Below are 25,153 nucleotides of genomic sequence, written 5' to 3'. Positions count from 1 at the left end.
AGGCAGGCAACTGGTGCAGCTGAAGAAATGTGCAACAAGAAGACGCTAGAGACAGGACAGAAGAGGACCAACTTTTAAGTTGTCGGCGACGGTTGGGCGCATAAAAATTAGGTAATAATGATGGCCATAAAATATGATTTGGACAGCAAGCCAAGAGCAGGCGCTCTAGCTGTAGCTGTAGCTGTATCCAGTTGGCGTCAAAAGTTTTCCAATAAAATCAGACACACAGTGCGAGGTCAAATGCGATGCCAACATCGATCATCTGTCCAGGGCGAAAAAAGTGGAGGACGACGGAGGAGCAGGAGGAGAAGAAGTGTGTTGGAAATGTGTGCCAAAGTTGGCAAATGAATTAAAAAAGTTGACGTCTTGTTGGTAATTAACTGAAGGATGTGCCACAAGCTGCTGCAGCAGGAGCAGGAGCAGCAGCATCAAGTGGAGCTGCTGCCAGGCCTGCATATAATTCATAATTATTGCAATGCGGCAAATTGGACGCCTAGCCAACATAAAATTGACAAATGTGTCTGTAAACTTGGCTAATAAAGGACATCAGGCGAGCAGAGACACAGGGCAGAGACTCCTCCTGTCTATTGCTGTCATCGATGCCCACCCTCTGTCGCACTCGCCCTCTCTCTCGCACTCGCTTTCTGTGACTCACCTAGAAGAGTGAGCGGAATATTTATTTATGGCATAGGCCAGAAACGTCCTTTGACTCTTTGAAAACGTATTTTTTGGCGCAACTTCGAGCACAAGATTTATTGTATTCACAGCAAGCGAAGCAGCACAGGCAGCCAGGAAAAAAAAAGACAAGTTAATGAAAATTTGATGATGGCATTTGATAAACACAAAAGCCCCATATATCAACAACACTCGGCGACTCGCACTGACGGTCAATGCCATGCCGGGATTATTAGAAAGCTTAGACGAGAGGCCAACCCCCCAAATCGCAACCCCGCAGCATTTGGATTTTAATGGGTTTTGCGCTGGGCAGCTCAAGAATTATGACAATGCGGCGAGATATTATCGCTAATCGAGACTACTTGAGAGTTCAGTTAACCGAGACCAATGGAGATTTAACTCCAACTCTCAGCAAGCTCATATATGTGTGTGTGTGTGTGAGTGTGTGTGTTGGCCATAAAGCGTTGGGTAGCAGCTAACAGCTAGTAATTTATGGTTAGTATAAGTGCAGGCAAATGTCGAGGACGACGCAGGCGACGCGGAGAGAAGCAGAACCGACAGAGCAGTCGGTTGGGTTGAGCAGCAGAGAGTTAAAGCAGCTGCTGAATATTAATATGAAACATAGGTTTGAGTGTGTGTGTATTTGTAGTAAACGAGTGTATAATAGCTTTTAGTTTAGGCTAATGCATATGACTATCAAATTCAATTGGACAAGAGCCTAACCTGATAGATTACAATAAAAACTCTTTAGGAAACTTATGAAGCACAAGAGCTACAAAATTGTAGATTTGAAAAAGGTATTATAAACATGGGAGTGCATAACATCTACTTATCTTTATCTTCCATAATTTAAACCAAATTCTTTCACAGTTTCACACAGAATTTCCACATTTATTTAGCAGGAAATAGCGATGCATTCAGAGCACTGCGGCTCATTAATTTCAAGCAGAGTGTTTTTCAGTATATTCAAGAGACATCCTTGACATGTATCATTGATAAATCGTGTGATATTGATTAAGAGCGACGCTGCATAAAGAGAGAGGCAGAGCGCTAGCTGCAGGGACATTAATTTCTGAGATTAAATAGAACGGATCCAAGTAGAGTATACTTTTGAAATGACCGACGCAGTTCCAGGAACTCGAGCAGGAGCAGTAAGAAAAGGACACGACGCCTGGGACAAGGTAAGGCTCTCAGAGCTCACAGCTCACAGCTCAGAGCTGAGACCTCGGTGCTCTGGGCGTTAATGTGCGAAGTGTGTCTGAATGAATTTCAGCAGAATTTAGCTGGACTCTCTGTGCTCCGTGTGGTGTATCTGTATTTCTATCTGTCTATGCATTTGAATGTGTCCTCTCCCTCTCCATAACACTCTCTCTCTCTCTCTCTCTCTTTCTGCCGGTCTGTCGGCATCTATTGAATGCGCTCAACTCGTTTCGCAAGGCGCATAGCAAAGGATAAAGGTAAATCACCTTTTGTTTGTTGCCCTCGAAATGACCGAGTTCATTGTCAAGTTCAGGTAACGTCTGCTCAAGTGTGTGCGCGTATGTGTGTGTGTTTTGAGAGTCTGTGAATTTGTTGCGCTTGCGTCAAATTTTGCTACTCCAGCAGCAGGCAGACCAGGCCAGGCCAGTCCAGGCAGGGCAAGGCAAAGCTGGAAGCCTGAAGCTCGGCCTGCAGCTGAAGTGTGGCCATGTCTGCGGCTTTGGGTTTAGTTTTGGCGCTGCTCTGGCTTGGGTTTTGTTTTGGTTTTGTTGAAAATAGTCTCCGACTCAGTCTCCGATTCCGACTCTGTCGCCTGCCGCACATTTGGGCTCCGGTTGCAAAAGGATGCTCCATAAAACAAAAAGCTATGCGAAAGTGACATTTATGTGTTTTTAATTCCTTCACAGTATGAATGTGTGTGAGTGTGTGTGCATGTGTGTGTGTGTGTTGGGCTCTTGTTATGCCATTCTAAGGAATTTGCTGCCTTTCGTCTGAATTTACCTTGCAAAAGCGCATTGACCTGCAGCCCAGCAGAGAGCCAAAGCAAAACCAACAACAACTCTCAAATAGTTTGTTGTTGTTTGTGTTTTCATTTTTTATTTTTTGCATAGAGCTGGCCGAAAATTTGAGCTTTTATTTTTGAAACTTGGAATTGCTGCTGTTTGTGCACTTGAGTTTCTCGGGAGCTCTTCAAAATTTGGAGTGTTTGCCCTCGACGAATTGATCAAAGTTGAAGTACTTAATATTGGTTATTAAATTTAATTAAACTTATTTCAGACAAGGCAAATGAAATGCATCTTTTTGAGCAGGGGCACTAAATCAGCTTAGGAGAAAATCAATTTATTAAACAAGTTCTTTAATATGTTGCAGTTCTTCTTAAAATACTTTTGAGTCAATCATAGTCAGGTAATTTTTGACATATTTTAAATTAGAAAATCATCTATCTAATTCCTCTTTTAAATATCCCATACAGTCTTCTCATATCCTTTTATGAACAGAATGTCTTGTATGCTAACTCCGCTTCAGCTTCTTCATTCTCGCCTGATCAGTTCTTATGAATGCGCCAGCAACTTAATCGGCTCGGTCCGATCATAAACAAGCCAACTTTAGTGAGACGCCACTTAAAGGCCACCGAAATAGCCGAAATCGCGAAAATTCTCGTTCGTTTATTTTGGTCCTTTTGCACCTTTCGCTTGAGTCGGCTACCTGGGCTGGGCCAGTATTGGGTCATTGAATGCAACGCTTATCAAGTCTGCGTCCTGCACGTCCACATTGATTACAAACTGTTGAATGAATTCCATGCCACACAGCCACGTCCCTCTCCCCCCGGCCAACAAGCGAGCTGGGAATTTTCGGACTGCTCTTTTTGAGCTGAGCCGCCGTCGCTGTCTCGACCTGGTCAGAATTCCAAGAAGGACATCTCTCTTTTTATATTGTTTGGCTCTGTTTGTGTTGCTTTTTACTTTTTATGCCGTTTTCATTTAAAGCATTTTATGGCATTTTGTTTTAGTCGCCGCTTCATTATGATTTTTATGGCCACTTTGACGCTGCGGCTGTGGCACTCGAGCACTCCAAGTGGAGCTCAGGTGAGTGGCTGCGCCTACGCAGGCCAGAAGCCTGAACTCTGAAAGGAGCGCTGGTTGGGCAGGGAGGGCAGCGAGGGCAGGGAGGGCAGGGCTTGCCACCAAATGTTGCTGCATGCGGTGGTTTGTTTGAACACCGAAAACCGTTTTTAATGCTCGTTATAATTTTCGTCTTGGCTTTCGTTTTCCTTTTTCCTTTGCTGTTTTGCTTTGTGTTGGGATCCCATGCCGATGTATGTGTGTAGTATGTAACACACATCGCCATCAGGGATCGTCTTCTTCTTCTTCTTCGTTGTTAGCTTCTTCTTCTTCGTCTGTCTCTCTCTCTCTCTCTCTGTCGGCTGACTGCGGGTGATTGCCCTTTTAAGCATACCCCTGCGAGTTTCGCTTAATATCCTTGGGGCAAACGCAACTGTTTATCGTCTCCAGCTTCATCGATAACTGCGACTGCATCTTATTTGACTGTGTTTTGGTCAACGGGCAGAGCAAATTAATTGAGTTGCTCGTCTCTAATTGGGCTCTTTAATCAGAGAGAGCTGCGCTAACTTAAGCTAAGCCTTTAGCTTTTAGATAGATACATAGATTGAAGAAAACTGCAGCCTAAATCGTAAATCGAAGAGGAGCCGAGTTTCAATGAGCATCAGTTTAACTGTAATCATTTGGTCTAACTTTGTTCGCATTGCAAACTATGGTCTGGTTGACATGTTTACTCTTGGCTGAAAGGCCTAGTTTCTCTTCAGGTTATAATTAAAATTTCATTTGTCTAGTTTAGTATTTATATAAGGTTTGCTCTTTATCAACTGTGGACTATGCGCAGCTTGTAATTAAGTAGCTCTCATTAAATTGAAGGCACTTACAGTGCTGCCAAATGACATTTGACATGGGATCTTTGCCATCTGACGTCAGTAGTCGGACATAAAAAATAAAAAAATAAAACAAAAAAAAAAAGATATTAATTAAACTTGATAAAGCACTCTAATTAATTTGTAGCCTTCAAAATGTGTTTTTAGTATTTTTTTTTTTTTTGCTTTTGGTTTTTGGGGCAGCTTGTTGTGTTTTATGGCCGAGCATAAATTGAAGTTCGTTCGGCCGCAGTCATTCATAAAAGACGCATTGTACGCAAAATTGAAACAATCTAAAAGACAAGAAGAAGCGGTCTGGCCACGCCCACTTTGTCGCAATCCGTTAGCTGTAATTTACTTTAATGGGCAATAAAATGCGGCATAAAAACTAAAAGACAACTCAAATCGCATTTCATTTCGAAATTATGAATTGAAATTGGAATTTGAAGGCGGAGACCTAATTGAAAGCGAGACAACGACAACGACAACGACGGCGACGGCGACGAGCTGTTTGAGGTGGGCGTGGCCGCACAGTGGGCAGCATCAACTGTTTAAAATGCCATTAAAGAAAAGCACAGTAGAGGGAGGCGAACCCCAACTCCAACTGCAACTTCGACTCCAACTCCAACTCCAACTCCAGCTGCATGTCTGCAATGAGGAAGCACAGCTCAATGGCAGACTGCAGCAGCTGTGTGCAACTGTTAGTCAGTTGGTCAGTCGCTGGCGCCCGCCGACTCACTCAACTGTTTAGCGGAGCCACACGCAAATGCAAATATTACCATAATTATCGCACATGGCCCGCAGACCATGACTAAAGCAATCGCGCGTCCATCGCCGGACAAAGTCGCAAGTCGAAGTCGGCGTCGGCGTCGGCGTCATCGGAATTGGACTCCAAGTCAACGGCAGCCCAGCTAGTGGCTTGAGGCTGGTGGCTCTCCCTCTTTCTATTAGAGAGCGACTGTAGCTGCGGCTGCGGCTGAGTTTGAGGCACGCGGCATGCAATCGAAATCTATTACCATGCATTTGCCGACCCGGTGAAGAAAGCGGCTCATTACATGTTTATTATTGTTGGCGGTGCATACTCTATAAAGCAAGCGAGGTACATGAGCTTAGCATCAGTTGGGCAGCCTATGAAAGGGAGAGACTTGCCAATTTACTTCCTTATTATAAATACTATAAGGAGCTCTATCAATTATCTTATGAATTGCTTATCAGAGATATATCCTACTACTGCTGTAACTCTAACATTTGCCATACTTGAATGTCTACTCAACGAAGAGCATTTGGTATTCGAGCTCAGTGCAGGACAGTGTCTACTGCCATTTGTTATTGCTGTTACCTGGGCAAGTGCGGCACTTGACTTTATTTTTGGTTACATGCCATGGGCCATGGCAATTTATTCTGGGTACCCAATAAAAGTCACTTGATTGGAACTGCAAGTGGCCGCTTTTATTGGTTTATTATGGCAACGCGCGAGGGTTCGCGGCCACCTGCCAACAGTCAACGGCCAACGGCCAGCGTTCGTATCTGTCGTAGCTGGCGTGGCTGCCTTCTAGCCCAGCTATAGGCTGTGGCAATCAAATTTGATGGCCTTGTTGGCAGGCGGTCCAGCATAATGGCCGAGAGCTCTGCACTCTGCCACATCTCTCGACACTCAATCAGCAACGGCAATGCAGCAAATGCCGCCTCATAAGTCAAAAAGAATGTCATTTGGCTTGAATGCGGCAATGGCTGCTGCTGCTGCTGCTCAAGTGCCGCCTCTCGAAGCTGGCTGCGCACATGCTCGACTGGCGCCTATCTTAGCGCTCGGATCTGACTGTCGCATGAGTTATATGCCAGGGCCATGAGCAGGACCAAAGCCAAGCCAGCAAAGCCAGCCAGCCAGACCAAATATGATAATAATTTTATATACTCGTAAAAGCATTAAAAATTACAAAAAGAACAATTTATACAAAGAGGCACACACACACACACACACACTCACACCAGGCAAATGGTCAAGAGATGAGGCCAGCGATTGGGCCCAGTTTGTGTGGCACAGTTTTGCTTTTATTGCCGTTATTTTGTCTGGCCAATTGGAAAATGCCTACTTATGACATTTACAACTCGCTGCTCCTGCACCTCCGGAGGTAGTCGAGGCCATAAAACTCGACAAAATGCTGGCAAAACTCTGAGCTCAGCGCTGATCTTTGCCAGCTGCCGATTACTAAGAGTGGACATCGCGGCACAGCTCGTTGTGGGGTGCCGTTTTACGACTGCCGAAATTGAGCTGTGGCAACGTTTTAATTGACTCTCGTCCATTTGCTGCATGAGCCATAAAACCATAAAGCTGGAACCTAGCTCTGCACTCTAAAAATATTCGTTTTGGAATTTTAGATCTTTCCATACGATATGGATTACAGTGAAAATGGGCGTTTTTCTAGGAGCTACAGGCATAAAACTAGGGCTACAATTATGTAATTGAAGGGAGGAAGCAGAAAACTTAGAGATAAAGGCTTTCCATGTAATTTTCATAATTTTATTGAGTCAATATAGTCCAACTTGTGTGAGACAAAGGATTGCTCTTCTATGCGATTCTCAAAAGTCTCTTAATATTTCGCATATAATACTTATACAACTACTTTCGGTTATAAAACATCCCAGCTGAGAAAAGTTTCTGATGTTCTGTGAAAAATAAAACACCATAAAGATGTGACAGACTATTCCACTTAGCCAAACCCTTGCCCCGTCTCTCAATTCTCCATCGCTTGTCTAACTTACATATCCAATTAAATTCAGTTGCAGTAAAAGCCCTACATGCCGTACAAAATCAACCCTGGGAATTATGCCAAATGATGCGTATCCAATAAATATGTAAAAATAAAGAGAGAGAAAACACACAAAAAAAAAAAAAAAAAAAAAAAAAAAAGAAACCATAAAGAATGTTAAAATGGTTAAAATGTTCCATTTTACAGCTAAGCCCTCGGAACCGCTCTCAACGAACGAGCTGCTTCGCTTCACATTGTAATTTGGGGCACTTTCCGAGCAAATATTCATTTCACTCCGAGTCGGAGGAGGGTTTCTCTGTATTTTGTTGTTGTTTCTTTTACGATGATATGCCGTGCATTACACGGCATTTGAAGCATGTTGAGCTTTATGGATAAGTTTTTTTGCTTTGCATATACATTTTGTTGTTGTGGCTGTTCTGCAGTCGGAAACAATGGGACATACGACAGCGGCATTCGAACTTCTTTTGCACGCAATTGACTATCAAAATTTTATGTTGGCTTTATTTGTTTGCTGTCTCTAAGCCGAAGGCAGCAGCAACAGGGCAACCCCAAACCGAACCCCAAACCAAAACCCAAACCCAGAGCTAATGGCAGCTTGGAGAGTGACATAAAACCCAATTTTATAATGCATATAAAGTTTTAATATGTCGCTATAGAGTCAGCCCACCCCAGCTAAAGAGCAGGCCAAAATTGTATGCCCACTCTTTTATAGAAATTTTAGTAGGCCATCAAATTTTACGCGCTACCAACAAAAACTTGTGCATAAAAATTTACTTCCGAGTGACTCGGAAGCGCGTCCGTCCTGTGAGACTTTGACCGGCTCCCGCTCCAGCTCCCGCACCAGAATCAGGCTCCTCCGACGAACAGGCATATTCATTAGGCCAGCCTAGAGCTAAAGCTGCCCGAAAATAAAAAAATCGTTTAGCTCGGACCTTCGGCGGGCAGCAGCACTTAAAATTAACGTGAAATTAGCTTGTTGACTCAACTCTATTGAACGGAAATGAGCCCGAACAAACGGAACACGAGCAGGCGCCAGAGCAGCAGCAACTGCAATAAGCCTCGTGGGGCTTGAGGCAGCGCTGGGTGCCATAAAATGCGGAAACAGGATATCAGCACATGGGGGCTCTAGCGTCGCACATGCTGGCACCAACATTTTCTGAAATATATATATATATATATATATATATATATATATATATATGAGAGTGGGAGGGTGGGAGAGGGGGAGAGGGAGAAGGACTGGGGTAGGCAACAACTTGTAAGCAAATCATTTGTGAAGTCTATTAGCAACGAAGAGCTGTACCATGCGAGTGGCACAGTGAGGCAAGCAGTGTGAAAAGGGCAGGAAATTTAGGTGGTATATTGCAAGACAAAAGACGCTCTGAAATATAGGTAGTGATGATGCAAAGAAGGCTATAAGTCTGTACTGAAATGCAGTTAGATATAGCAGGCCTCTAAGATCTTTAGGTTAAAGAGATTCATGTTGAAGTACACTCAAGCCATCTTCACAAGATGCAAGTACAGAGAACTAGTAATTCAGTTTAGCTACTCATTTATAATAATTAATAACTGGTAACTGATTTCTATCCACTTTCAATTCACTTTAGAATTATAATGTCTAATCATAACAAAACGGTAAACAATGAGGAATTATAATAATAAGCATACCATTGTGCTTCAGCCCAGCTTAGCTGCCCGCCCACTCTAGTGTAAACTTTGACAGGATATGAACGTTAGCCATTAACATTAGCATTGACACTTAAGCCTGTGTGCGGGTGTGTATGTGTGTGTGTGTATCCTGAATTAGCCACAGACTGCTTTAATGACAGTTGGCGACAAAACGCTTACGTTACCATTTGAATGGCCAATAGAGAGTACGCTCTGCCGAGTACGCCCTGCCCTCCCCCTGGCAGGCGAGCGAACATATTGTGCAAATGGATTGGGCCCGCAGAAGGGTTATTAATAAATTAAATGTTGATGTTGCTCGGCGGCCTGCTTATGCACTAAGCCAGGCACCCAGGACCCCAGGACTCAGGACCGGAGGAGCGCAGCACAAAATACACACAAGTGGCATGTAAAATGTAATTCAATACCTTAAAATTGCTTATTTGCACGGGGCGAGGGTGAGATGAAATGGCCGTGGCAGCGGCAGTGGCAGGGGCAGGGGCAGGGGCGGGGGCAGTGGAGGCAAAGGGTCTCATGCACAATTTTAATTAGCACTTCCAGCTAATTTTCCGACCTGGCCGGGTTGGGTAATAAAGTCGCTGGCAAGGGTTTATTGGGTCAGACAGTCGTCCTGCCTTCTGCCTCCTGTCTGGCAGCCAGGCAGCTTGTTACCTTGGCATCGTTTTAGGCCTTAGCCTTCAGCGAGCATTCGCCCCCTTAAAGGCCAATTTTGAGGCCCAATAAAATGGGCATTCGTATGGTGCCTAGGCAATTGCCAGCAATTGTGGCCAGAGACATTGAACTTGCGACCACAACGAGCTGTTAAAACAGTAGCTGCTAGCTGGCGGAGCTACACGTGTGCAGTGTCTTGTCTCGTCTTGGCCTGCCCTGGCTTCAACATAATTTAATTAAAAAATTCGACAATGATAAACACAGAAGATACATTAAAAAGCTAAACTTGATAATGAGCTGCCACCAAGCGGGTGCGAGCGAGATGGCTAATCGACGGGTCTTAACATTTTTCTGTGTGTACTTAAGTTAGGCAGAAGGGAGCTGCGAATAGGGTAGATCGGCTTGCGGCAATTGAGTGTAACACATGGAAGAGAAATAGTATATAAATATAGAGAAATATAGTAGTCCAATTAATATATTATATGGATATGCAAAATATATGCATGTAGTACATCTCTCTCTCTCTCTCACTCTCTCTCTCTCTCTCTCTCTCTCTATAGGTCGATAAATCTTATTTCTCAGAGGAGCCATGCTCTCAATATCTATTCCGTAATATCATCTAAAACCCATCAGCTGCCTCTACAACACGCATACGTCGATTACAGGGTATCTCAATACAGCGCACTCTCTCATCTGCTTCTGCGTGAAGTGTGTTGCAAAAGTGTTTGCTTTCAGTACTTGACTTGATTTCAGCAATGGTCGCGTCTGTCTTCGCCTGTGGCTCTGCTCCGGCTTTGGGTACAGGGGTCTCGGCTCTTTGGGGGCGGGGTGGGGGCTGGTGGCTCGGTGTTTCTTGTATGTGCCTCGAACCACGCACACGGGCCACTTAAAGCGCTGAGCGCCAGTTTCAGTTTCGGTCATTTGAAGTTTATTACCCGCGCACGTGTGAACCGAAAATACCAAAACGTACAAAATTTTTACAATGAAACCAAACCGGAAATCGCTGAAACAGCAAAAAAAACAAGTAAGAACGTTGCAGTCGGGCGTTACCGACTGCGGAATACTCATTCACATCCCATCAACAATTTAGTAGTTAAGTTTCGTTCTAATACTGTAGAATATACAGGTTTTTCCGATTTGCCACGCCCCAACTGGGCGTAGAGACCTCATTTTTGGTCAGTTTTTAGAAAGAGATAACGTTACCCTAACTGCAAAGTTTGAATGCTTACCCTAAAAAAATGTGAAAATTACAGGGTATTTTTCGATATGCCACGCCCCTAAAGAGGCGTAAAAATTATTTTTGGGGAATCGATAGAGGAGGCTACCAGTAACTCAACTATCCAAATTTGAAGCTTCTAGCTATTATACTTTAGGAGATATAAACTTTTGCGGTTTGCCACGCCCCCTGTGGGCGGACATATATCTGACAAAACTTTTTGGTCTTGGGTGATCAGTCCGAGTATATATACAAAATTTGAGGTCTCTGCCATCAATAGTGTCCAAAATATAGGAGAATTTAAAAAATCACTATATCTTCAGGTCCGATTTGCCACGCCCCCAACGGGCGTAGACTTATAATTTATCTTCAGACTTTATAGAATCATACCATTAGCTGACGTGCAAAATTTCAGCATTCTAGGTTTACAACTTTAGGAGATACAGTTTTATCCGATTTGCCACGCCCCCAATGGGCGTAGATATATCCGCCATAGCTCGTGATCTTGGGTGGTCAACGCGGACCTACATACCAAGTTTCAGCTTTCTAGCTCTTCAACAAACATGATTTCTGGTATATCGGAAAATGCATTTTCCGATTTGCCACGCCCCTAGTGGGCGGATCGGGAAAATTTTAACACTTTATAAATCGGAGATATACACGAGTATGTGTTCCAAATTTCAAGTCTCTAGCTTCAATAGCGCCGAAATAGATTGCGTTCATACGGACAGACGGACAGACGGACAGACGGACGGACGGACAGACGGACAGACGGACAGACGGACGGACAGCAAGACGGACATTGCACAAAACCAATATACTGATTCACTTTCGTGAATGAGTATAAAAAAAAACACACACACACACATGTACACACACTCACTCACAGCAGAAGCAACACAGAGACAAGTCCAAGGTATGATATCTATGCAGGTAGTCAGTGAACCAGACGCCAGAGTTAGCCAACCATTCAGGCTGGCCCCAGTCGAACACGTTAGAAGCCTCAAATGCGGCAATGAAGACGTCTAAATGCGAAATTAAATATGACATTTTAGAGAAATTAAGTGGCCCATGTTGGACATGCTTTTAAATGGCCAAGATCGTAGACAACGTACTCGAGATATCGCGCGACCGCAAGACAGCAAGACAGCAAGACCACGACCATGTTCGCCTCGGAAGGGTCTGCCTAGCATCAGGTTGCTAACTAGGTGGCTGCCAGCTAATGGACTCTGCGAGCGTAATACGGTAGCCAACACGGCTTGGGAAAGCCAGCCAAATACCTTTGGCTTACACAACTAGGGCAACTAGCATATGAATTTCAGCTACCTCGAATTTGTTGAAAGCGCCAGTCGCCAGCCGCGAGTTGAACAACTTGAAAATGCGGAGGAAATGTGGTCGCAGTTTTCATGGAAATGAGATGTTCAAGAAAATTCGATTGTAGTGAGGTCAAGGATCGGCATTGAAATGTGAGGAATGTTTATTGTATTGGTATTAATTCCACATCAATCGGAATCAGTCACAAATGAAATTCTCTAAATATCATTCATTTTGTTATTTAAATGCCTTATGAAAAGTTCGCATAGAGTCAAAGAGTCAGCAAATAAATAATAAATAGATAATTAAGTTCCCATTCTCACTTTCTACAAATTTTTGCATATCATTTTTTACGGTTTTAAAAGCAGCTTGTCGACTTTTATAAATTAACATATTCTTTCCCAGAAATTCTCTGATTTAAGCAAAGCTTACTTTTTCCCACAATCTCAGCAAAATACACAAAACAAAAAAAAAAAAAGGAAAAAACATTTAAAGACCTAGACTTAAGAGTGTTGTATGCTTAGCTTAAAATCCGTATCACAGTTTGGCACACAAGATCGTATTATCCACATCCATTCGAATTTTTATTGTTTGTATTGACATTTTTGGCTTCGGGGGCTTTTGCTTTCGCTGCTGCTGCTGCTGCTGCTGCTGCTGCTGCTGCTGCTGTCTCTGTTGCGTGCGTGTTCTGTCTCATTCATGAATTTTGTAGATTTTTAGTCAGAGATAATTTTGCGAGAATAAAACAGCAAGCCGAGGGCCACTGAGAAATGAAATGTTCATTCAAAACACGTACAGTGAACGCAGCAACCAACAGTCGAACAACAAATGCAAAGCGACAGCAACAACAGTGAGACAAAACAAATGTGAATGCCCACGCAGGGCTCGGAGGCACCCGGACGGATGGACGGTGGAGTCGGCCCAGCCGATTGGTGTGAAGTGCAAACAGCCGACGAATGAACGCGTCAACAACAACTACAACTACAACAACTACAACGATGTCCGCAATGGAGCTCAATATTATCGACAACAATTGCGGCCGCTTCATTCATGAAATGCTCGTGCGAAAACAACAATAAACACAGCGACAACAATAGCAACAACAATGACAAACAGCAAACGGCTTGGGGGATTTGTAAACTTCATTACGAGCCCAATTATAATTCGCTGGGGGGAGTAGTCCTCTCCGAGCACTGTATTTGCAGTGCATTCGAAGGGTATCTGATAGATACTCGGTATCATTTAGATACTCAATATCCGAGCTATATGCGTAATCTGTGGGGCGATCGGTCGATCGGTCGATCGATTGATCGCTGGCTCTGAGGTCTTTGACTTGTGCCGAGATCTGCTGGGTTGCGCGCTCCCAAACAGCGACTCAATTATGATTAGTCATCGTATTTGTAGCTCCTTTAAGTTGCTGCTGCTGCTGCTGTTGTTGTTGTTGTTGTTGTTCTCTGGTTAATCGCATCTAAATATTTTTGTGTATTTATCTCACGTTGTTGGCCACTTATCGTTCGCTTGGCGCGGCTTCGCTTCGAAAATCACGAACTTCGTGGCGCATACAAAAAGGGAAATTCGTTGTATTTTGTTTTTGTTTGTTTTACTTTTTTGTTTTTGTTTCGGACAACACACAAAAACAACATAACAACAACAACTGCAAACCAGTTGCCTGATTAAAAGGTGAATGAATTCGCAAATCCGCAAATTCACAAAAAATAAAAATACTAAAAATTAAACAAACAACAATTTTTGTAAATATTCTCTTATTTTTGTATGCTAAATACCCTAAAAAATTTCGTAAAACTTAAAAATTCAACAATTCATATAAACAAATAATTTTAAATTAAAAATATTTTTTTTTAAGTATGCGAAAAAAAACAAGTCTTTTAAATACTCTGAAACAAATAAAATATGCCCTGCATATCATCGAATGCATATTATTATCATATTATTATCAATTAAATATTGTTTAAAAAAATAAAAATATGAAATCATTAATTCATATTTTAATATTTCAATATCTTGTCAGTTTCTCAATATATGAATTTCCTTTATTGCACATTTAGTCTAACTCTCAGCTTCTCCTGAACAACAGGGTATTCGATATGTTGGCAAACCGACTTATCCGCCTTTAATTTTAATATTTTTCTTCTTTTTTTGTGGGTTATTCATTATGATTTATATGAAAGTTGCTTAACAGCCGTGGCGAATGTCAATGCATGCATCCATCAGATACAAATGACCGGCGCATATTTTTGGTCATTTTACGAGCGTGCGATTCGTGCTCTCTCGCTCACACATGACGTCAATTGGGTATTGTTTAGGAGATAGCTTAAAAACCGAAATTCATTTGATATGTACTTATTTGAAAGCCACATAAACAAGCTCACACTAATGAGCATTGCAAACACAACAACAACAGCAACAACAACAACAGCAACAGCAAGCAGAACCAGAGCAACAGTGACAAAAAATAAAGACGAGGTAACAAAATTCCCAGCTCTAATGGAAATTTACCCAGTTGGCACGTTTTTGTGCACTCGATCATTTATTTTGTGTTTTATTTATTTCTATTTATTTGTTGTTTATTTGCTTTCTTGAGTAGTTTTCCTTCGAGTGTAACAATTTGCTTAGGCCATTGCCTCAGCAGCGCTTGGTCAACTTTCAGCAGCCGAAGTGCAGTCGTAGGTGTGTGTGTGTGTGTGTGTGTGTGGGTGTTTGTGCTATTCATTTCGCATGAATGAAACGATTTCTGGAATATTTCTCGTTGCATGGAAAGATTTCAAAAAGTTTCCATTTCAATTTGTAAACAAAACTCGAAGGGCTGCCGGCCCCCGAAAGACGGAAGGCAAAGAGACGCAAACAATTCAACAAGTGGCTGCAGCCTGACTCCACGCGGGGTCAATCAGCAGCCAACTGCGTGTTGAGTTGTATATACCCACACGTACACACATACATACATACATATGTGGCGAGCATTTGAGCATTGAGACTGAGCAGTGATAATGCCACAGCAGAGCCATAGCTGGCGCGTCTGGCATAAGGTAAAGTCGAAGTCGACACCAGTCGACTGATTATCGATTTAATTGGATTGCACAGCTAGTGACATAATCACATCATATTAACCCACTTGTGTGAGTGGAAAAAACCCCCTACTCGACGATTACAACAGTTCTTCAACTGAGTTGTTGGGTTAAGACAACTAAGACAATGTTAATCAGAGTCGTCTTAGAAAAGACTTATAATACAACAAAAAAATTTGAGTAATATTTTGCTGGAATGTTGATCGCTCAAAATCTTGAGATCTATTCCAGCCAACATCTTGCTTATGAGTTATAGCAGGAACTGTGTTCTCCTTTAAGGTTTTGCAAGCGAGCTACTTACTTAACAGCCAATCAATTACAATTACTCATGTCAAGCTAGCAGCAGCTCTCTCATTAAGCACAAGCCTCACAATTCAGTCGAAACTCAGGTTGACCACCCAAAGCTGTGTGTTTCCCACGTTTACCAAAGGCTAGGGGATATATTCTATACGAGCTTAGGCTATAAATACCAGAGCCATCACCTTGACGTGCCCAGATTTGGTACCGAATCGAAGTGCAAGTCCACGACCAAGTCCAAGTCCAAGACCACGTCAACGTCCACGTCCACGTCCACGTCCAAGTCGAAGTCCATTGTGCAATGCCATATTTTGCTCACAAATTTGCGCACGCGCAATGCCAACCCAAATACCAGAGACCCAATGCTCGTATTCCAGCAATAGGCTTTCAACTTGCGGTACTAAAACGCAATTCCAAGAATCATCAGAGACAACAACAGCAGCAATAACAACAACAACAGTCGCCCGCCCGCTCATTCGCATTTTTTAGCGTTGCAAAATATGAAGGAATGCAGTCGAAGTCGAAGTTGTAAACGAAGTGGAAGAATCGCCTCTCAGCTCCAAGCTGCAGCTGCAGTAGGAGTCGGAGGTAGGAGTCGGAGTTGCAGGCCAGACAGAACCAGTGCCAATGGCACTAGTGAATGCCGAACTGTCAGCTCTTCAGAGGCACTGAGAGAGAGAGAGAGAGAGAGAGAGAGCAGCTCAGCTTGGCAGGTTGTTTTGGATATCTTCGTCTTCGATCTGCGCATTGGGCTCCTAACTGAAGCAGTCAAAGAGAGTGTGCGACTGCAGTGCGGAATTTCATTTTGTTTACTCTCACATCTCAGTTGGGGCATGGGCTCCTCCTGCCGCCCCTCCTCTCCCCTACCACTGTGCTCCACATGCTGCATGCGACTGCGTGTCTCGTTTGGCTTTTTGTGTGTGCGAAATTGTTGTCATTCTGTGCTGAGCTGCAGGTCTTTGTGCTCCGTTCTTTGGTTCTTTATGGCCTGCTGCATCAATCGTTGAGTGACTGGAACTGAAACATGGAGATGCCAAAAGAGCTCCAGCTCCGCTCACTTTTAATGACGTCTTGCGTGCCACATGCAGCAATTATAGAGACTGAGAGAGTGTGAGAGAGAGAGAGAGAGACACTTCTTGCTCAGCTATGCGAAATATTTGTATTTAAATTTAATAAGAATTCCTCTCGCCCAATACCAAGCGAACTTCCTGCTTCCCTTCTGCTATAATAATGTTGTTTTGTGCAGTAATCCTCACGAGCTGTTGACATGGCGTGACCAGATGCCGGAGAGGCAACTGCTTGGGGTCACGAACCTCTTCAGCTTTCGGCAAGACTAAACGGATTTGCCACAGAAGAGAGCGCGATGCACCGTTGAATTAAGGTCTCCCAGTTGAAAGACGAGTGATTCGATGCTTTTTCACATTTCTGGTTCTGGTTCTGTCTAATCAAAGGGTTTTAGCATGACAAACAAATAGAACCTGGCTTGCTCTGCGTCTCTCTCCCTCTCTCTTCCTGTCTCTCTCTCTCTCTATAATTCTCTGGTGAATCGTGATTGTTTCAAATAGTTTCGACCGCTTTGTGTCCACTTCAGATGTCAGTCCTTCTATGCATTTATCTTGCTTTCTGCTCTGAGTGTCATTGAGGACAAAAGTTGCCAACTCCGCTAGGGGCAGCAAGCAAGGATAGGTGCGACGTGCAACGTGCAACATTTGCTATTTGCTATTCGGTATTTGGCGAGCTCATGTCTTCATTTTGCTTGGCCAGAATCAGTTGGGCAATGGCGCGTGGACAGCAGCTGAAACTGTAGCTTTAGCTCAGACTCCACACCTAATGCACACGACATTTTGTGCCGGCATGTGGCATGTGGCATGTGGCATGCGGCATGCGGCATGTGCCACACACTGACAATGCCAGTCGCAGCTCTCGCTGCATGCGCGTCAACTTGTGTCAAAAACCAACCAAGTGCCATTTTGCGGTAGTTGTGGCAATGACCATGGTTAACATTAACAACAACAACAACAACGAGAGCAACAGCAACAGCTGCAGCAGCAACAGTTACAGCCAACGCACATTGGTTCTATCGCAACTTAATTATTGATGTACAAGAAAATCTGCTCTGACGGCCATATATATGCACGCAGCATCAATAAGCAACTCCACCCCTCTCTCTCTCTCTCTCTTTCTCTGTCATATAGACTGTCAGCTTTAGTAACTTATAAAATCGATACCTTTTTCTTACAATCGATCACTATCGATCTATAACGAATCTCGAATGCTTACTCATAGCTCTCAGATTAACAGAGAGCATATTAGTATATTTCTGTAATATAAAATTAGCCATGTAAAAATGGATAGTTTCATCATCTGGAATACCTGCAAGGGCTGAAGAACGTATATGCTATATATAGAATATGTTTATATTTTCTATGTCCGTCTTGCGTTGTTTGGAATCAGAGTGCAATGCCTTAAGCGGACCGCATTGCAGTGCAAATAGGTGGACGGATGCCCAGACTCGCAGTTTACAGTTTCCAGTTCACAGTGGCCGTATTCCGTAGTCCCTAGTCCGCGCCCTCGCTCCGCTCCCCACCTGAACTTTGTCGTGGTCGGTGGTCGGTGGGGAAAACGTGGCCACCCACGTGGCTGCTGCTGTTGCACTTGCTGCTGCTTCCCTCCGTCAACCCGTCAAGCGTTTTGATTGAAATGTGTTTGTTTGGCTGCGGCTTTGGTTGCTTTCCTGACACCTAGCCCTGCCCCCTCCACCAGTGGCATTCCATCGCTACGTACACATCAAAAACTCGCAAAATAAAAACACATCAACCGACAATAAATGCGAGAGGAAGCAGGAATTTTGTGCGAAACAAACGATGGAAAATCCAACATGTCCATGGCAACACCACCATAGCCCCCCGACCAACCCAAACCCGACACAACCCAACCCAACCCAACCTAACCAATCCACAGCTAAATGCGGCAGGCAATCGCTTTGGCATGAACACAATATGCCAACGGAACACGGATGGACATGGACACGAGCAGACCATGGTGGAGTAAGGGAGCGGAGAGGGAGAGAGCGAAGGCAGTGGGTAAATGCTCTGTGATGCTACGGCTGTAGTTGGCTTCTGACTCCGTTGGCCGACAGCTTTGTTGACGTTTTGAAGCTTTTTGAGTGGTGCATCCCCAAGCCAAGCAGCAACAGTAATTGCAGCATCCATACATATTTCTGGACCGTAGCTCGACAAAGAACAACAGTTTTCCTCTACCACAAACATTTTCAAATAACAGTGAAGTATGGCAAAGTATAACCATTTTCGGTAATATGCCTATCAATAACTTATCGATTATCTCAGCTGTTGAATTTTACGAGGATTTAAGCTGAAATTCTAAAATTTAAATCCCGCAGCTCTTAGTTGCTATCTGAATTTCTGAATTTGTATTAAAGATCTTTTCCCTCACTCCTTCATAGTATCTATCGATAATTTCTTTAACTTAACTTCTGTATAGCTGGTAATAGCTGAGTAAAAGTTATCGGCAGTAAAACTCAACTTCTGAGTTCTTTTTGAGCTTAGCAATTGATTGAACTCGTCCCATGGTGAACAAATCCCCTAAACTGCACTTTTCTATATAGATACAACATGGCTTTAATCGGTAAATGCATCAATTTATTTGAGCTTGAATGCGAGCTGCTTCAATTTCCCTCAGCTCAAACTAACTGCATATCGAGTGCTAATCAAATTAAAGCTACAAATGCTCTGCGAGTCCCCGAAGCATCTGTGAATTCAACAAATGTCGCTCTAGGCATGGTATTATCGAAAACCAAACCAAAACTGAGTGTATGTGTGTGTGTGTGTGTGTCGACAATTCTGTCCGCCAGGGGGCGTCTGCGTTCGCATTCACAACAAACTGCAAACAGCACACGGCGTCACAAGCTGTTTCGGTTAGTCTTTTCACTTTGGCTGTTTGGGGCTAAACCAAGTCATCAGTGGGCTACGCCCCCCTTCCCTCCGCCCTCCACCCACACCCCTCTTCCTCGTCGCCGCGAGCCACTCGCAGCAGCGCCCCTCTCGCCGGCATGTTTGGCAGTTCCCATCGTACGCCCCGTTGAGTTTTGGGCAACTTTCAGTGCAGAAAATTTGCTTGGCTTTCGTTTTAATTTATTTTATTGCGAAATGCATTTTCGGTTTTTGTGTTTTGTGTTTTGTGTTTTGCGCTGATTTCTTGGCCCCCAAACCCAAAATGTGTCGCGTTGACTTTCTGTCGGGCCAAAATGAAAACAAATTTAATTTAAGTGTCAGTTACGCTTTTCACGAGGTCGCAAACTCGCAAACTCGCAGTCGAGAACGTCGCAATGTCCGCATGGAGGGAGTTTCTTTCCACTGCTTCTGCTACTATTTCTCCTTCTGCTTCGTGTTGTTTTTCATTCCTCTTGCCGTGTTTTTTTTTCCTCTGCTTTCCTCTCTGTGCCGTTATTGTTGCTCTTGTTGCAAATTTAGTTGGTTATCATTGCGGTGGCCAAAACGACACGCAACACCATTATTTGCCACATACTGACAGCCGGCATTTCCGTCCTGTCCATGTCCGTATGCCCCCAGCTAGCTCAGCTAGCCCGAATTTCTAGTGCATATGGTCGAGTCGTTTTGGTCGCCCCGTTGTCCTTCAAGTGTTACTTGAAACAACTTGAACTAAACGGCTGAAAGCCATGCACTTGCACTCCACATGCTGCGACCCCTTCCACAGTTTTGGCTGCCACTTCACCTGCAGCCCAACCTCAACCTCAACCTCAACCTCAACAGTTCACTCTTCATTTTAGCTTTGGTTCGGGCTCTAGCTCGGGCTCTGACAAACTTTTGCCAATGCGAATACGTGTCGAAAGACTTTTAAGCGCACAAGGACACTTCACTCTGTGACCTGCCCATGTCCCTAACGGCAAACAAAAACAAAAAAACAAAAAAAAGACTTCTATATATGTGTTTATAAACTGTATGTCCATGGCCTTAAAGCTGACATTACGTGTCCTCGAATCGCTGGAGTTGACTTTAATGAGTTTGCAACACGGCTATAATGCCACAGCGGGCAGATAAGCAACACGCACCTGCTGCAACTGTCCAGCAAATTAGCTTAATAAAAAACTCGTTAAAAAGAGGAGAAGTTCCCCCCCCCCCCCCTCATTAAGAGATAAGCTGAAGAATTTGTAATTGTAAATGATTGCAGATTCCGCAGTCAAACACCTGCTGTAATTGGCAGAGCCAGAGAGAGGGAGAGGGACCGATGAGAAAAAGTGAGACGGGGAGAAAGAGAGAGAGACAGGTTATGTTGCACTATCCCAAAAATTAATTAAAAAACTCTAATTTGATTTTTATAAATATTGATCAAATTAAGATCAGTGATAGTCTGGGTTAAACACTTGAAAGGGCTCTCAAGAGATCGTGAGAAAGGAAAGAAACGAAAAGTGAGCGAACTCCGCCTGAATTTAACTTTACTTAGGATCCGAACTTGGACTATTGGGAGCTTTAGATTTCGCCCTTTCACTGTGAGCTATAAAGAATACATCGAACATAATGACAGTATCAGATTATTAATCTTAGATTTTACATAACTACTTATTAGGTCTTAGTTACTGACTTATGTTAGCTGCAGAAGAGAAACTTGCAGAGCTGATCTCAGTTCAGCAGTAATCTTTCAGCTCTTACAATTGATTGCATGACAGATCGGAGGCAAATAGTTCATCTTTACTATATGATGGCATTATGACATACTGTAGTTTTGTTGATCAATGCAATTAACAGCTCAAAAATATATATATATATAATTGAGCATGCAGCAACAAGAGCTATGAGCTCATTGGCAGCCAAGATCAATGCAAGATCTTTGACTAAGAGCAGGTAAACGTTTTTGGTTATGCACACTGCGCTTCTCACAGATCTTTCTATATATTTATATATTTATATATTTAAAGTGGCAATTAGCAATTTCATAAGCGTAACATCCGCTGTTGATCGTTGAGCGTTGATCGTTGCTCGTTGACCATTGATCGGTTCCATGAGCTCACTCCGTAGGGCTGGGTAAACTGATCTCATTCTTGATCGTTGCATTTATTAATAGGCGCAGTGCTGCAGTGGCATCTGGCTGCTGCCTATGAAATGACGTATACGCAGCGTATTACCTGCTGCTTACAAATGAATGACGTCAACGGCTCGGAACTTGCATCTGGCGCGTGCGAATGTCGCGTCATTGCATGTGTCATCGATTGCTGTCTCTGTCTCTGTGTGTGTGTGCCAATCGGCGATTGCATCACGATCCCAGCTGCATCTATAGCGCCGCACGTCTGTCCTCTGTGTGTGTGAGCTACATATAGCCTACGTTCATCTGTTTTTGGCGGCAGCTGTGTGACTAATAGAATCAAATGTGCACCGAATGTGGGTCAGGCATGAATTTGCGTTTGCTTAGCGACGACGACGACGACGACGACGGCGACGATGGCGATGGCGACGGCGGCTTCTATTTTTGGCCAGTCGGCAGATACAAATTATAATATTTTTTTGCGCCGGTCGTAAAAATCGGCGACAGCATTGTGAATTAATCATATAGCTCGAGTGTGCCGCTGTGCCAGGCGAAGGCGAAATAAACCACACAGTTGAAGTTTGGCCCCAAAATCAATTGACATGATTTCTATAATGCCAACAGCAACAGCAGCAACAACAACAACAACGACACAAACTACTGGCTGATATTTGGGGCGTGGTACGAATACGCAAAACGAATGCATCGATCAAACAGCTGTTGGGTTGGCCGGGGCAACAGTCGAGGACAAGAGCCGCCACTAACCTAAGCCAAGTTGAAAGACGAAGCGATGGCCAGAAATCAGTTCAGCCAAAGGCAGCAGCGAGCTAGGACGACAACTGGACTGGAAATCGGAAATCGGGAAAGGAGCACACGGCAAAGTAGAGAGGAAGAGGAAGAGGAAGCGGAATAGGAAAAGGAAATTCAAATATAAGCTCTGCAATTGACAATTAGAGACGAGCACTGAGATCCTGGCAAGATGTGCGACTGCGGCTGCTACTCGTACTGCTTGCACGACACGACGTCCTGCTACAGCCATTACCATTCCCATTCGCACTCGCACCACTGCTGTGCGGGCTATAAGTATCTGAAGTGCCTGTGTCGCTACTATCGCCACGTGCACTGCACCTGCTCCTGTTGGCGCCGAAAATGTTACCTGCTCTAAAGCCCAATCGAGACACATTTGACATTGACAGCCTGACAGGACGGAGGATGCGATGCGAGCGGGAGCAGCGAGGCAGCACCATTAAAAATCACAGCTCAAGCAATGCAACAACGACAGCAACAACAACAGCAAGAGAATCAAACAACAGAAACTAGCAAAAAATCAAATGATAAAGTCCTTTAAGTAGTTGCATAACACTTGGCTGCATCCTCGGAGGAGCTGCCAGCGTCTCTAATGGATGATTGGGGGTGCGATTGCGACGATAGCAACTAGCGTGCATACGGGTCGTATGTGCAACGTTTTCAGTTGACTGGGTGAGTGCGAGTGTGACTGAGATAGACAGAGAGAAAGGGTGAAAGAGAGAGAGAGCGCGCGCAGGGGAGCGAGAGAGATGGAGCGAGCGATGTGGCCAACTTGTTATGGAGCAACTGTTTTTGGTGCAGAGTATCACTTCGCGCAAACGGATTCCATTTAACTAACTCACCATGTATAATCAAACATACTAACTAGTTAATACATATAGCAAATGACACACATACACACACACACACACAGTTACACCAATAAGTTTTAGTGCATAAGTTTATCTTCCAAGCACGAGATAAATATTTGTTATCGATAAATGTTAGTTGTAGTTATTGATTCTATTGATCATCATCGTCTTGATGATAATTTGCCATATTTGTAACGATTCAAACAACAAATAAATAAAGTTCTATTCCAACACTAACACAAAACCATTTGAGAGTTGAACCTTAATAAGATAGACGAGACTATCGATGGGTCCATTCCTGTTGACAGGAATCAAGTTGAGGATGTGGAGTAAGAAACGTCAGCTAAGAGGATTGGACTAGGATAGATCAAGAATAGAAAATGCGCAGCCTGAGGTAACAATTATCTTCCAATTATCTCTCTTATGTTTATATTACCTATTGAGGCATCTCATTTACTCTCAATATTCGATTACGCTCTCCATTTAGAACTTCTATTCTTAGTCTCTGTCTGCCTGGCCAAAGAGGACTTCAAGGAATCATTTCAGTCAATATATAAATAAGTAATCAAAGGCTAATTATATAATAATAAAAGATCAATAAGTCCGCCAATATTACGATATTCATAATTCATAAATAATGAATTGAAAAGTTTATAAATATGAAGGCAACTGTGTGGGGGCGCTCATCAAACAGAATCCATCAGCTAGGCACAAACATAATCACAGTTCGCTGAGCTCCTTTTAGGCAACTCCAGCACGTTTTATAGCCCATATACATGGCCAGTTTATTAGGGTTAGATGCAAAAGGGCTTTAAAGGCTGGCTCACAATGGCTGTGGCTGTAGCTGTGGTTGTGGCAGATGCCATATGATAAATTCTTATGACTAAGCAAATTACTGCTGTTCAAATAGACACTTAATTTAGAAGGACTAAAGTATGTAATGAGCCAGGCCATAAGCATAATTCGTAATCATTGGATTCTTGGCTGAATTCAAGGACGCCAGCAGCAACAACAACAATAGCAGCAACGACTTCTTGTCAGCTTTGCCCAATTGGCCGTATGCAAATGGCAGGCAAAGCCGCCGTACTCAAAAATGCCTTGGCTGCCAAAAAAAAAAAAAAAAAACGCGCTCCCCCAACAGCTGCCAAAATTCCACGTGGTGGGCGGCCATGGTGCGGTGGGCGTGTTCGAAATTGTCCAAAAACGAAAATGTTGTCATTTTGTGCATTGAATTACGTTTATTTGATGGCTGGCTGACGGGAGAGCGGGCGGGGCCATGCGACTCGCTGATTATCCGGCGTAACGACTGCGATTGCGACTGCCGCAGGGGAGATGGGCAAAATGCCTGCCCCACCCACACTCCCCATGATAGGTGTTCAGGTGTTCCGGCCGACAAACAAGGTGATTATGACACGACCTGCCCCTCGGACGCGTTAATGGACTTCAAATATGCTCCGCTCCATGCCAGAGGAGCGGAAAAAAGCAGCAGGAATTCGGAAAAGAAATGTTATTTAAATTTTACTTTGTGTGGGGCTGGGGTCCGAGCGGCCGCAGGACGTGACCGGCCAGGACTCTCAGCCGCGTGGCTCATGAATAGCTGATGGCGCTCGTTGTGGCGGCTAGAAATCAGCTTCAATATTGGTTTTTGATTATCGGCCCGGTGGGGGCGTCTCGGGCGTCTGCAAGTGTGGCAGTGTGGGCGTGGCAGGCATGTACTGCATATTATCTTGTGACATTTTAATTAACATTTTTTGCGCAGATTAAAATAAATTAATTCTGTGCAGTCTACATGCCTTCCGGTCTGCCCCTGACAGCACTCGCCCAGCCCCCACCCCACCCCCCAC

General features: G+C 43.8%; 2 protein-coding genes across 2 annotated transcripts in view; both read left to right on the top strand.

Moving 5' to 3' along the window:
* The window catches only part of LOC149268944 (mast cell protease 1-like), a 63,774-nt gene that overhangs the window by 31,277 nt on the left and 7,344 nt on the right, over positions 1-25,153 (top strand). The gene's annotated exons all lie outside the window — the stretch shown is intronic.
* Positions 22,012-23,568, top strand: LOC108612687 (uncharacterized). Its single transcript, XM_018005648.2, has one exon. It carries the CDS (start codon positions 22,631-22,633, stop codon positions 22,814-22,816), a length of 186 nt encoding a protein of 61 aa, XP_017861137.1. The 5' UTR covers positions 22,012-22,630; the 3' UTR covers positions 22,817-23,568.

This window comes from Drosophila arizonae, chromosome 4 (genome assembly GCF_054131065.1).
Source record: "Drosophila arizonae isolate 15081-1271.41 chromosome 4, UAZ_ARI_1.0, whole genome shotgun sequence".
Taxonomy (NCBI): domain Eukaryota; kingdom Metazoa; phylum Arthropoda; class Insecta; order Diptera; family Drosophilidae; genus Drosophila; species Drosophila arizonae.
The sequence above is the reverse complement of the archived record's forward strand: the minus strand, read 5'-3'. Positions and strand labels throughout refer to the sequence as shown.

Excerpts from the sequence above, each read along its gene's own strand:
- LOC108612687 (XM_018005648.2), top strand. The coding sequence starts at position 22,631 with ATGTGCGACTGCGGCTGCTACTCGTACTGCTTGCACGACACGACGTCC.